The 14723-nt window shown below is 34.5% G+C and overlaps 1 protein-coding gene across 4 annotated transcripts in view; it reads right to left on the bottom strand.

The window, feature by feature from the left end:
• CFAP54 (cilia and flagella associated protein 54) overlaps positions 1–14723 on the bottom strand; it is a 246818-nt gene that overhangs the window by 125450 nt on the left and 106645 nt on the right. For all 4 annotated transcript variants that reach the window (XM_070410862.1, XM_070410863.1, XM_070410864.1 and 1 more), the window contains 8 exons: positions 9822–9936; positions 9189–9286; positions 8279–8509; positions 6925–7067; positions 5232–5413; positions 3485–3712; positions 1053–1276; positions 820–955 (listed from right to left, as the gene is read on the bottom strand). In XM_070410862.1, the coding sequence (XP_070266963.1) occupies positions 820–955; positions 1053–1276; positions 3485–3712; positions 5232–5413; positions 6925–7067; positions 8279–8509; positions 9189–9286; positions 9822–9936 (1357 nt within the window). The remainder of the gene's footprint in view (positions 1–819; positions 956–1052; positions 1277–3484; positions 3713–5231; positions 5414–6924; positions 7068–8278; positions 8510–9188; positions 9287–9821; positions 9937–14723) is intronic.

Here is a 14723-nt window from a genome sequence, read left to right as displayed (position 1 = left end):
AAGATATTGGGGAGAATGGGAGTAAGCAACAAAGAAGACAGAAGAGGAACCCCTATCTCTCTTGTCTGCAACACTGCAGCCTGGGGCCTTCTTTCTGTCCCATCTCAGGACCTCTGCCCTTCTTCCATTGGACTGGAATGCTCTTTTTCAATGAATAGCTGGTGCCTTCCCACCAAAGGTTACCAGCTCCAAGAGGCCTTGCCGATCATGCTTGCTAAAGTCTCCACCTCCAACCACAGCCTATCTCTATTCTATTGACCTAGTTTGTTTCTTCAGAGAACTTCCACTGATTATAAATCTTTTAATACATCAGTTTATATGTTTATTATCTCATCCTCCTGCCACCCCTCCAAAATTAAGCCCCATGAAGCAAGAACTCAGACTGTATTCTATCTACATAGAATATACAGGAGGAAAGGATATGCAAAGGCCATGGGGAAGCTTTGTGAAAAGAAGAAATGGAGTCCTTGCAGGGCAGCTGCAACACATAGGCACACAGACAGGTATAGGGGCAGGCACTGAATGTCAGCACCCACGGATGCCAGAGGCCCGTGGGCAGGACTATATGAATGTAATGGCTCTGATACTGGCTCAAACACTGTCCTCAGTGTTGCTAATGGATAAATGAGCCCTGATAAGAACTTATTTTAGTTTACCCTGTTATAGAAAATACTGGCACACAGCTGGCTTTCAATAATGTTTGTTGATTTGAATGATAAATGCCTACATGAAACGTATAACATTTATCAAATTCCTAAATCTTTGTTACATGTGTACTAATAAGAAATCACAACTGCATAAATAATAGAGTCAACCCACCTTCTCATTATATTCGGCCTCATATCTTACACAAGGTTGTTGAGTAATATCTGGGCCCTCGAACTTGTATATTCTCAGAAGGAGCTGGCGCTGTGCATACACCAGGAGTGGTGTCACTTGCTCTGTGTATCTCTCACTAGACAGGGTAAAAATACATTAGAAAGCAAACATTAGTTAAAACATTTTTTTCAGTGAAGTCTATCACTTTTAATTGCCCTTACACCAGTACTTACTGTGAAATTATATTGAATTGAATGGCAAGTGCTACTAGTGTTTCCCATTTTTCTACTTGATACAAAAGTTCCAGAGATTTTAATACAAAATCATGGATCCATTTCAAATCAACCATATTTACATTATCCAAAGGATGCTCAAAAGTAAGGCTAGAACCACCATTATCATTTTTAATATTTCCATAGCAACTTGGAACACTGTATTCTCCTTTTTCTTCAATAATCTGCAGGAAGCACATTAAAAGTGTGATTCCAGATTTTACTACACATTTTTTGAAAGTTGAATGTGATATATAAAAATACAATATGGAAAAGACTGAACAGAAAAAATTCAGAATATTTTTATTACACAAATGAAACTTCATAACGCTACCTAATGTAATGTAACTTTTGTGATGATGGAAATGTGCTGCTACGTCTGTGTTGTTCTAAAGAGCAGCCACCCAGCACGTGTGGGTACTGAGCTATTGAAGTGTGACTAGTGCAATGATAATTTCAATTTTATTTCATTTTCATTTATTTAGCCTTAACTTAAATAGCCACATATGGCCCTGGCCGGTGTGGCTCAGTTGGTTGAATCCCAGATTTAGGATTCAACCCCCGGTGGGGCAAGTGTGGAAGGAAACTGATGGATGTTTCACTCTCACATCGATGTTCCTCTCTCTTCCTCTCTCTCTCTCTTCCTTCCTCTCTCTCTAAAAAAATAATAATAATGTTAAACAGCCACATATGGCTAGTCATTACTATATTAGCACAGACTAAAGTCTATACTTCTTGAGCATAGTCACTATCTAAGTTAGGATATTGAACCTAATTTTTAAGGAAAAACAGGTTTTATTATATACAAATAATTAAGTTTCCCTAATACATTGGTTACATTCATCAGTTTGTAGAATAATATATGCAATTCCATGATGCAAAGGTCAAATCTATTGAGAAGGAAGTCTTCTAGAAGACCCTCTTTTAGCCTAAGTTAAAGCATTACTGTGTGAGTGTTGTGTTCCAAGCTTTGAGTGTCCAGAGTATATGTTGAATCTCTGTTATAAAGGTGCATATATTTATGGCTACTATGTTTTCCTGGTTAATAGAGCCTCTTCCCACAATGAAATGTCCCTTTTTATCTCTCAAGTGTTTCTTGATTTGAAGACTATTTTATCTAATATTAATATAGCCTCACCAGTTTTTTTCATACCTACTGTTTTTATGATATATCTCTTTCTACTGTTTTATTTTTAATCTATCTTTTTCTTTATATTCAGATTCTTATCTTGAGGACAAGTACAGGTGTCTTTCTTTTTAATCCAATCAGATAATCTCTGCCTTTTAATTGGGATGTTCAATCCACATATATTTAAAACTAGAGGCCTGGTGCACAAAATTTGTGCATGGGTAGGGTCCCTAGGCCTGGCCAGTGATCAGGGCTGATCAGGGCCTTCTGGCTGCTGGCCGGGGTCTCTCTTCTCCAGCTGCCAGCTAGGGCCTTCCTTTGTTCTGTGCCGCCCCTGGTGGTCAGCACATCATAGCAAGCGATAGAACTCCTGGTGTCCCAGTCAAACTCCACAGGGACACTTTGCATATTAGCCTTTTATATATATGTAGATGGTTATTGACATAATTTATTATTTTTCTTTGTTTTCTATTTGTCCCATATGTTCCTTTTCCTTTTTTCCTGCCTTCCTTAATTAACTATTGTTTAGTTTTCCATATTACTACTTTGGCTTTTTAGCTATATTTCTTTTTTAGTAGTTACTCTAGAGATTATTAAACACATCCTTAACTTATTACCATCCACTTAGAGTTAATATTGTACCACTTTATAGCTATATAAAGTGTAAAAACTTAGGACAGTTTAATTTTATTTACCATCCCAGACTTTTATGCTATTGTTGCCATATCTTTAACATCTGGAATTACTCCATGACTCAATGTGTTTATGTGTTCACTAATTTTCATTGTGTTTAGGATATGGCATGTTTGAATTTTATCAATTTTACTTTCTTGCTTTAAAGCCTAATGTGTAAAATTTTAAATGTAAGTTCTATCAGATATGAAGTAACAGAACAGGCATAGAAAAAGCAGTGAAATAAAGATTAAAAAAACAAACTTTATGGTCTCTTTTGGGATCTTTTTCTTTCTTTATCAAAAGATTGCTATGAGGATTAAATGCACTAAGGTTAGTTTATGTAGAAGCTGGGGCTTAGTAGATGTTACTTTCTGTTCCCTTTAAGAAATTAAATTTTCAGAGTAAGATATTTGTAATTAACAGCAATGCAAGATATATAGTTAACCAAATAATAATGAGAAGCAACTGAAATATAGACAAACCAACTAATAACTGAAGAAAAATATTAATTTCTACTTATCCCAAGCTGCATGGTACAAAAATATTTGTTAATTGAATACAATAAAAATAATTACCCAAACACTCTTACCTCAATAGAATTGGTATTTTGTAGTTCTATTAACATGTCAATAAGTAGGTCTGCTCCAAAATAGAATGGTAATACAGAGATAGAAAGGAAACCATCTCGACTAATAGGAAATACTTTACACAGGTCCACTGCTTGTTTAAGAAGGATCTGTAGCTCCTGAGAATAGTTCCAAAGGGCCCGACAGCAGTTCTGAAGCAGAGTCCAAAAGCCGCCACGGTGAGCAAAAACCTAAGACAAACACAACATTCAGAAGACCCCAAAGTTCCAAAAGTTACACATCTCTGAACAACTTCATCTTTCTGCAATATTGATGTCAATAATAAAAATAACACCATTTGTTCTGTGCCAATTACATATGCTAGATATTGTGGTAAGACCTTTGTATGCAGTATCTTACCTTCTTCTTATAATAGCTCCTATGAAGTAAGTATGTACTAGTATTCAATTCAATTTACAGATAAGGAAATGGAGCTAAGATCATAAATCTACTAAATGGTGAGCTGAGGTTTGCACTTCGGTGGTCTGACTCCAACACTCCTAGGTGCTGGGAACGTGGCAGTGAGCAAGAAAAGAAAGGTCTGCTCTCATGCTGCCTCAATTTATTAGGGGAGACCAACACTAGAAAAGTAGACCAATAAAAATATAATTTCACAAATAGTAAGTTGTAAAGAAAAATAGAACAGAAATTAACTAGGACCTCACAAGGGTAAGAGAACATATCCTTTTAGACAGAGTGGTCAGGAGAGAAGTCCTCTCTGAGGAGGTGACTTCCTGAATGTTGAGTTGAACAAATCATGTGAAGGTGGTGATGGGGATGTTGGGTAGGGGAGAGCAGTTGAGGTTGAGGGGACAGCAAGTTAAAAGCATGGAGGATGAACCAGAGGGCTGAGAGGCAAACACGTTTACTGGTTTCAAGACCACTGAGGGGAGAGTGGACTCAACAAAAGCAAGAGGAGCTGAGTTCTGAGAAGTGAGCAAGACCCACACCTTCTAGGTCTTGAAGCTGGTGGAAAGGAAAGCAGGATGCAATGTCATGGTCAAGGAGATGATGTGGATTACTTTACATTTTTAAAAAGCCACTCTCTCCACTCCACAGAGAATATGAGAACTTAAGTGTGTTTCCTTCTTGTATAGAAAGGGTACATTTTCTCACACCTCTTAAGAGGATTAAAGTACCTCCCTCCTTACTAAGAGAAAAAGGAAATTAATTTCTTTGTAGCAAATGACTCCAATTTGAGTTTCATAATCTACCATTTAATATTTAAGAAGAAAAAGAGAACATTTGAGAAGAAACACAAGTGGCCTGTAGAACCAGAGGCCTGGGTCAGAGGCAGATCTTACCTGTGGTCTAGAAAGATCTTCCCCTGCTAGAGGAAAGAAAGGGGTCTATGGTGGCCCAGGAAGGATCATGTTTCCAGAGAGAAAACCCTGTGTCACCAGAGAAACCCATGTCCCAAGTTTGGCAAGAAAGCAGCAGAGGGGTGTGTGAATATCCACGAAGACTGTGTAAACAGGAACAAGGGCCACCTCTTCTCTAGGCGAATGGATGGCTGATGGTGACAGGAGCTCACCCCTCTCCCTGACAACTTGACAATGTGTAAGACCTCATTACCATGGCAGGCAAATTTAGTCTTAAAACTGAAACTAAAATTATACATAGTAAGCAAATAGATACATCTTACACACCCAAAATTTATGGGTTGAGATTTGTGTCTACCACATTAGCAAAAATGAAAGACCACCTTACCATTGCTCTCCTACAATATAAAAAGATTTTCATAAAATGGTCCAATAGACTCAAAGTTGCTGCTCTATCCTTTTCTCTAGCATTAAGAACTCCCTGAAAGTCAGGATCATTAGCTGTTTGTATCTTAGAATCAGTTTCATCATTCATTTGGGAATCAATAAATATTGAAAACTCTTCAGCATCTACAGTACAAAAATAAAGGACAACGTTATTTGAAAACAGAGAGTTACATTCCAGAGAACACAGTAGGTGGCAAGTATCAAATGAGTCATTCTGATAAGAACGGCTATATAATTTTGGAGAAAGGACAGGATTATCACAAACACAATGAATCAGGGAAGGTTTCTAAAGAAAGAAGCACTTAGATTAGGTCTTAAGAGGTGGCATGATTCAGCTATGAGGGAAAACTATGGAGAAGAATATTCCAGGCAGGGATTATGGCCAAGGTATGTCTTGTGTGTTTTTTTTTAGGGAACAATGACAGGATCGCACTGTTTCTTAATTTACCCCAAAACTGGGCCATTCTCAGGATACATACACTAAAAAGGATTAGGCAGTGCAGCAACCCAGGCCACTCATTCTCCTGTTGGTGTGGTATAAAAACACAGAGGATTTCTCCTGCCGCAAACCTTCTCTTACTAGTAGAACTCTGCATTAAATAGTAAGTCTCAATAGCAAAATATTCTATTGCTGACTTCATGGAGCTCTTAGATAGAGAGCTAGTTTTAACAAAAATCAAGAAACTGTATATTACAATCTACATACAAAACTCAGCTCTTTCTAGGGGAGGAAATTTACTCTCAAATACTTCAATATTCATAGTATGACATGCAGGTACTCGTTAAACTTAATCTACACCCTAGAAGAAACTAGAAAGTACGTCAAGTACCTCAAATATGAATCAACTCTCCTGGGGCAGTGATCCAGCATATGAAGTAACTTTTTCAGCACTAAGTTACATAGTACTTAAAATACCATTATTAGAAATCAACGTAAGAGACTTCGTAACAGCATAAAAAATCTTATAATTTTTTATTTGTGAAGTGAGTGGTATTCAAGGTAGGTGATTGTTCAGGTATAATGTCATCGGTGCCGATGGAGAGCCCTGCTCACTTGCATCTCTCCAACCTCTTAGAGGCCCCTGTCACCTGGCCTGATGACAATATTGGTTGGTTCTGCCATCAGAATAGTATGGCAACCATCTTGGAGTAAACTCTCATGGAAGTTGCTAGTTGGAGACCATAAGGCAAGAGTAGACTGCCCGGAGGTAAAATCGGTTCGATTGAACAGCTAGCTATATTACTGTCTTCATGACTGCCTGCATCACTATGTTTGGTGGAATTATTCTAAAACTTATTTCCACTAAAATATAACCCCTTGACCACTGGGGGCTACCAACACTTCTAAAAGAACATTATATTTGCTAAACAACCAAACTGTTTTAAGTCAGAACGCATTATAGGTATTTCCAAATATATATGATACTACCATAAAAATTGAAATTTTTAAAAATAAGAGTCTCCTACAAAATATTACAATTCAACTAAATTCCTCGGTCATTGGGAAATGGTGCATGTAATTCTGTGTGTCTGCCCAGTGTGTGTGTGTGTGTGTGTGTGTGTGTGTGTGTGTTTGTGGGTCATTAGTGAATAAAAATCTAGAGGCAATTTGATAATATGTTTACTTATTTTACCTGATGGTAAATTGATCCTTCTTTTTTTAGCTGTATGAAGGAAATCAAGCATCACTTTATAGTTTTCTAGAGTCAATTTTCCTGTTGGTAATACTGTTCCTGAATTATATAATGAGAATATACTAGGATCACATGATCGGAAACTGCAAGAGGGAAAAAATCTTATCAAAAAACATTATAAGTAAAATTGAATTAAATGTCAAATACAACCTACTTTAATGTTTTAAATATTTGTGAGTTAGTGTTCTGTATGTTGCTGCCAGAGAAATTTCTTATCACAGCCCTGCTCAAAAATTCTTAATGATCTCCCACTGTATATAAATTAAAGTCCAGACTTAATAGACTATTAAGACTCTCCATGACCTGGAACTGACCTACTTTGCAAATTATCTTATACCACTCTCTATCATATACCCTAGATTCAGGTTAGACCATTTGGGGTTCTTATCCTCTGTTTTTCCTACCTGGGCTCTAACTCCTGTTTTCCACCCACCTGGAATGCCTATTTCTCTAACCATACATTTCTAAATCTTGCCTATCTATCAAGAGACAGGCCAAGTGGCCCTCCCACATTAAATCTTTCCTGTTAGTCTCAGCCAGAGTAAAGTGAACTTCCTGGGAACAAAGAAGACTTTATGAGTACTTTGTCTGCTCCCACTATCTAGAATTATCCATGAACATTTGTGATCTACCCTACTAAATTCTAACTTTCATATCTTGTTCATGCTTGCATACCCACTGCACCTATCTCAGGATCTTGTGTCTAACTGGTGCTCAACAAATCTTTTTAAATGACTCTACACCACCTTTTTAGTGGCTGCATAGTATTCCATTTATGTATTTATCTTCTATTTTTATCTCCCATAACACTTCAGCCAAAGATATTCGTTAAGAGCTCAAAAATGTCTTTTGAATTAATAAGAAAAACTCTATATGAGAATATATGATCTATGTTTATAGAGGCTTACAATATATATTCATGGAGGCTTAAAATATCTCTAAATGAAATAGAAATTTGTCTAATGCCCACTAATGTCTACAGTTATTATGCAATTAATATTAAATTCCTCTTGGAATTATATTTTCTCCTTTTACTAAAAGTTTTATTGAGAAACATTGTCAAGATATATGCAAATTAGTACTTCATAAGAGCTTATATCCATCACCTGTTTGGGAAAGATTCTAAGATAAGAAATATATCAATAGAAAAAAAAGAAATGTATCAATTACCAAGTAAGACAGAAGCACTCTGTAAACCTCCTTAAGTTATTATCAACATTGAAGCCCTGGACATACAAATACAATCCATGTTCTTGAAACCTCAAAAGTATTACTTATTGATAATATACTATACCTGACCATTGTATGTGAAGTGCCAAATTTCATCTTCAGACGTTCCCCTAGCTTTATTAAAAGCATGTTGAAATGTGCATTTGCCAGATACAGGTTCATCTGAGCCCTCCAGGGCATCTCTTCAAGCCACATTTGACGGAACCTCTTCTTTTTAATATAATTAAGTATTAGAGGATTCAAGTTATCTACCAGGAATCGATGTGCTATTTTTCTAACATCAAATCTCTTATTTCTGCCAAGGGACAAACAAGTTTTGAAATTATACAAACTTTCAGATATTTGAAGAGAAATGATTCCAATTTGTACATAATCAAGAAGTCACTTGGCTGCCCTTATGCAAATGTAATAGGCTTATTTATCATTTACTTAGTACTAAAAATGTAAAATAGGACAATAAAGAAGGCACAAGAATGAGCACAAGGGACAAAGTCACTACATATTGTCTCCAATTCTCTCTGATGTCTATGTCCTAAGCTCAAACCAAACAGAGCTTTTCTTTTCTATAACCAAAAGGCCACCGAGATTAGACAAATAAATTATAACATAATTGTTCACATTCATCAATTAACTTAAATATTAAACAAGAAAATCATTTATCTGTGTGGTCCCTTGAAAAATAATAAAGTAAAATTTTTTTTAACTTTAGCTAGACTGGAAGGAAATAAAACATCACTCATAATGATAAATAAAATACGATCATAAAACCATACTCAATATGATCTGGAAAAAAATAGTATTTCAAAAATTTTCTAGTTAGTACGTAATTTAAGTATAAAATACATTTGTTTAAAATTATTCCTATCAAAATCTCAAAATGCTCTTAGCTCTCTAGTTAAGCAGTATACCCCTAAAGCCCAAATAATGGGCTTCAAGTAAATGTTTACTGAATAAATTAAATAATAAATGAATACCTTTCACGTTCTGGCAATTCAGAAACATGTGGATTTTTGGATAAAAAGTCTCTTAGAGTTCCCTTTTTTTTACATTTTCTTTTTGGTATTTCTGTAGTCTTAATACAGGAGAAAACAAAAATTAAGTTCTGAATACAATATTATAATTAACTCACACTCTAATGTCTATCTATTGACATTAAAATACAGTGGTTTCTTTATACCCCCACTTAAAATTATTATCAAAAGTAACAAAAGTATCCCTGTAAACAAAAAAAATATGATTACAAAAATATCCAAATGAGCCCTGATCGATATGGCTCAGCTGGTTGGAGTATAGTCCTGTATACCAGAAAGTGGTGAGTTCAATTCCTGGTCAGGGCACATACCCAGGTTGCAGGTTCAATCTCCAGTGGGGGCACATGTAGGAGGCAACTGATCGATGTTTCTCTCTTGCTTCAATGTTCTCTCTCTCAAATAAATTTTAAAAATTAAAAAATATATCCATTTGAAAACTTAAGAATTGTAATGTATAGTTATAAAATTATGCTTGTATTTCCTTCTGTTTCATGTTACAATAAATTGTAATGCAGCCAATCGTCTGTAGATACATATATCTCTTCATTTCATTTGCTCAAAACTCATGAAACTTACTTTCCCAATCTCCATTACTGCAGCTTTGTACTTCTTCACAGATTTATCCATTTTTTGACCCAAAATATTGTCCTTATGTTTAATTTTTTTCAATCCAAGTAAGGACTCATTTCTCCTAATACAAAAAAGGAAAAGTTTGTTAAATGAATCTGCAAGAATTTACAAAACTACCCCAAAGTAATAAATCTTTAATGAGTGTTGTCACTAAAATTATGCAAGAAGAATTTCCAAAATTGTTTGTGTCCTATGCATAGACTGTAATATTCCTGGTTATCAAGGAATAGTTGGCCTCTCAAAAGACCAAAATGTAAATAGTACCATAAAATTTGATTTAGAGCTGACGTGTGATGCAGAAAAAATGGAATTGCACCAAAAATAAAACATGAACATTTCATCATAAAACTGAAAAGATAACTACATAAAAGTGACCCTAGACAAGCTACCCTGCTTCCAACAGATTTGTCTTTTTGGTTCTATCATGTGCAAGCTTCCAGTCACTATCACCTTCTGGATACCAATAAGAACTAAGCATTTAGATTACTATGTACTAAACTCTCTCCCTTCCCCCAATCACCTATAGGGAATCTTAATCTTGTTTTTTGTTTGTTTGTTTGTTTGTTCGTTTTCTAAATCTGTCATGGATCCCCATAGCTCACTCTTCAAACACTATCAAGTCTCTCAATATCCCACCCTCTAATGATAATTATCACCTATTTTTCCTGAAATATCTATATTTTCTAAAATTTATATATTTTTTGGTAAGTACAGCAAAACCCTGCTGTAACATGATAAACAGGATCCAAAGCTTGAATTGAATAACATGTAGGGTCACATCGATGCAAGGCTAATGAAATGACCAGGTGAGTCTGGACAGCTAGTTCTAGGAGTTACAGTTATAAATTCATCATGCTCCCATGGGTAGTTGGCCTCTTGCTTCAATTTTGATGATGATGAGCCTGGATCCTGTGGTTGGTTGGAGCTCCAGCCCAGCTACAGCAATTCCAAGAATCTCCAGTTCGTTCGGTATTCATTTTGGCAAATGTTTTGTCTGTCTGAACTGGGAAGGCATGGATGGACTTGGGGATCCATCCTGCGTAACAGGCAACTTGAGACTGGTCTTTTCCTTACCTCCTCCCTACCCCAACCCATAAAATGCCTGAACTGGTTACTGTATCCCATGAAAAGACAGAAAGGAGGGAAATGAGGTCACGAATGTACACTTGGACTACTGTCTTCCCAATCCTCTCAGCATTCTCCTCCATGCTCAGCAGAACTCTCATCCACTGAATGAATTAAATGCTTCATAGAATGCTTCCTCCTAATTCTGGCTGCTTTTTGTTTATGTTGTATTATAAAAAAATAGCATTTATAAATTTTTATACAGTCAGAATTACTGATCTTTGATTTCATAGTTTATTCCTTATTTAATTACTTATATTAGTTCGTGTTTCTGACTCAAAACATTGAGTCACAATGGCTGTCTACCTATTATTTCAAAAAAACTTTATACTTTAGCTGATAGTATAAATTTCTCCTTTTACTTTTTAATTTTTCAAATATTATTATTCTAGCCTATTCCATATAAATTAATCTGATTGGAATTACATTAAACCTATAAATTAAATTGAAGATAATAGAAATCTTTACAATATTCCATCTGCCCATTGAGCAATATACTATGTATTTCCATTTATTCAAGTCATTCTTTTTAATATCTCTTAGTAAAGATATTTGGCCTTCTTTATATTAACCCAAGTCCTCTCACAACTCCTAATAAATTTAATCTTGTACTTCACAGAAATGGATAATTTTTCTATTGTACATTTTAATTGATATAGGAAAGCTATTGATTTTGCAGTTTTACATCTCGCCATCCTGTGGAATGCTATTATTAGTTCAGATAGGTTTCAGTTAATTAGCTTGTTGAGTTAAAAAATAATTATTTGTGCTCTTGCCTGGTGGCTCAGTTGGCTGGAACATCATCTTATACACCAAAATATTGAGGGTTCAATCCCTGGTCAAGGCACCTATGGAGGTAACTGATCAATGTTTATGTCTCAAATCAATGTTTTTTTCTCTCTCCCTTCCTCTCTCTTTCTAAAATAATTTTTTTAAATATATCCTTGGGTGAGGATTTTTTAAAGTATTATTATTATTGGAAAATCTCAATCATTTTCTCTTCATTTTCAATGTACTTTATTGTAGGATTCATTTGACAAACATTTTGAGACCCTTTTATGTGATAATTACATAAATTGTCATTTCTATTTTAATGCATTGGCAAGAACTTTCAAAACAATGTTAAGTGATAGAAGGAATAATAGGTTTCTTTGCTGTAGAGCTTATTTTAACAGAAAATATTCTTCTAATCCTAATTTGCCAGGAGTGATTGCTAAATTTCACATGACTTTGAGCGTCTACTAAAGATTCCTTTGAATACCAGTGATAACTATATATTTTTTTCTTTATTGATTAAGGTATTACATGTGAGTCCTTATTCCCCTTTTGTCCCCAATGACCCCCCCCCACTCATGCCCTCACCCCCCTGATGTCTGTGTCCATTGGTTAGGCTTATATGCATGCATATAAGTCCTTTGGTACTATATTTACAGATTTATTACTCCTATATTTGTATTGAGAATAAAATTTATATTTCATTGATGAATTAATAAGCTAGTATATTACTTTGGATTTTTGCTCCTATTTACTGCTAAGTAAAAACAACCCATAATTTTCTATTTTTATTGTCTTTTCATAAACTGTATCAGAGTCTGTTGTGATAAATTTAGCAGGAGACTTTCTACCCATATTCTGAAGTAGCTTTATGTAAAATAAAAATTATTTGTTTCTTTAAAAACTGAAAGAATGCCCAGCCACGGTGGCTCAGTGGTTGACCGTCGACCTGTGAACCAGGAGGTCATGATTCAATTCCCAGTCAGGGCATACACCTGAGTTGCAGGCTCAATCCCCGATTGTGGAAGAGGCAGCCGATCAAGGATTCTCTCTCATCATTAATGTTTCTATCACCCTCTCCCTCGCCCTTCCTCTCTTAAATCAATAAAAATATATTTTAAAAAATAAAGAAGTGAAATCTGAAAGAACTAGCCTAAAAATTTTTGAGCTATCCAATTTTTTTACAGCTTCAATAAACTCTAAATTAATTTTTTCTAGATAATTACCACTATCAGTTAGGTTTTCAAATTTATTAGTATGAAATTGTAATTCGTTAGTTAGCTAATGTTTCTTTAACCACTTCAAATTTATTATTATTTTCTCTTGGATTACTTGTATTTTGCTTTTTTTTTTTATGCCAGCCAAAAATTTACATAATTTAGTTATAACTTCAGAGAACCAGCTCTAACAGTTCTCAATTGAACTAGTTTAAAACCAACTTATAATTGATTAATTTCAACTCCCATTTTCTCCTTTCTTAGATCTATTTTATTTTTCTAATTTTGTGAGTTCAATAAAAGTTCATTTAATTTTATTTTTCCTGTTTAGTAATAAAAGCGTCGAAAGCTAGAAATGTGTCTTTAACTCCTGCTTTGAGTACAACTGATAGGGTTTCTTATTATCATTGTTTTTAAAAGGCTCTATACCTGTAGGTAGATTTCTTTTTTTATCCAATAATTTTATATGCCAGTAATTTATTTTGTTATGACATTTCAGTTTTATTGTACTATAAGAGAATGTGGTCTTTACAAATTTTAGTCTGAGTGACCTGAGTTTTGTTTTTTAGCATATTACTTTTTAAAAATTTAGTGAGTGCTTTAAATTAACTATATATATTAAATTATATAATTATATTCTTAATTATATTAGGTATATTTTCTATATCTTTTTTATTCCTGTTTTAAAGTAGCATGTTATATTCTATGTTATTATGTTTCTGTCAAATAAGCCTGTCTTTTCAGCAGTTATTTCCATATACTTTGACTTTTTGTTATATAGAACATAAAAGTTTATGAAATAGCTTCATTGTGATTTATAAGCATTATTGGTAAAATCATCCACTTTGAATGTAAAAATATGGCATTAAAACTAATTAACAAAAAGCCATCCGAAGTGGAAAGGAGGAGGTAAAACTGTCATTCGCAGATGGCATGATATTATACATAGAAAACCCTAGGTATAAAACCCTATGTAAGTTCTTCCACACTGAACTTACAAAAAGACTCCATTAAAAACCTACTAGATTTAATAAATAAATTGGGTAATGCAGCAGGATATAATATTAACACCCAGAAATTGATGGTATTTTTATATATCAATAATGAACTCTCAGAAAGAGAAACTAAAAATACAATCCCATTTACCGTTGCAACAACAAAAAATAAGATACTTAGGAATAAACTTAACTAAGGAAGTAAAAGACCTGTACTCAGAAAACTACAGGATATTGAAAAAAGAGACAGAGGAAGATATAAACAAGTAGAAGAATATACTGTGTTAATGGATTGGTAGAATCAACATAATTAAAATGTTCATACTACCCAAAACAATCTATAGATTCAATGCAATTTTTATTAAAATACCAATGCATATTTCACATATCTAGAATAAACACTTCAAAAATTTATATGGGACCAAAAAAGACCTCGAATAGCCAGAGCAAACTTGAGAAAGAACAAAGTTGGAGGACTCACAATATCAGATATCAAGCTATATTACAAAGGCACTATACTCAAACAGCCTGTTACTGGCACAAGAACAGGCATATAGACCAAGGGAACAGAACAGAGAACCCAGAAATCGAACCAAGCCATTACACTTAATTAATATATGACAAAGGAGGCAAGAGCATACAATGGAGTCAAGACAGTCTCTTCAATAAATGGTGTTGGGAAAATTGGACAGGTACATGAAAAAAATGAAACTAGACCACCAACTTACACAAGAATA

This window comes from Myotis yumanensis, unplaced genomic scaffold, assembly GCF_028538775.1.
Source record: "Myotis yumanensis isolate MYYU_CA2020_CCGP unplaced genomic scaffold, mMyoYum1.0.hap1 SCAF_3, whole genome shotgun sequence".
Lineage (NCBI taxonomy): Eukaryota > Metazoa > Chordata > Mammalia > Chiroptera > Vespertilionidae > Myotis > Myotis yumanensis.
This window is presented reverse-complemented; position numbering and strand designations above follow the sequence as displayed.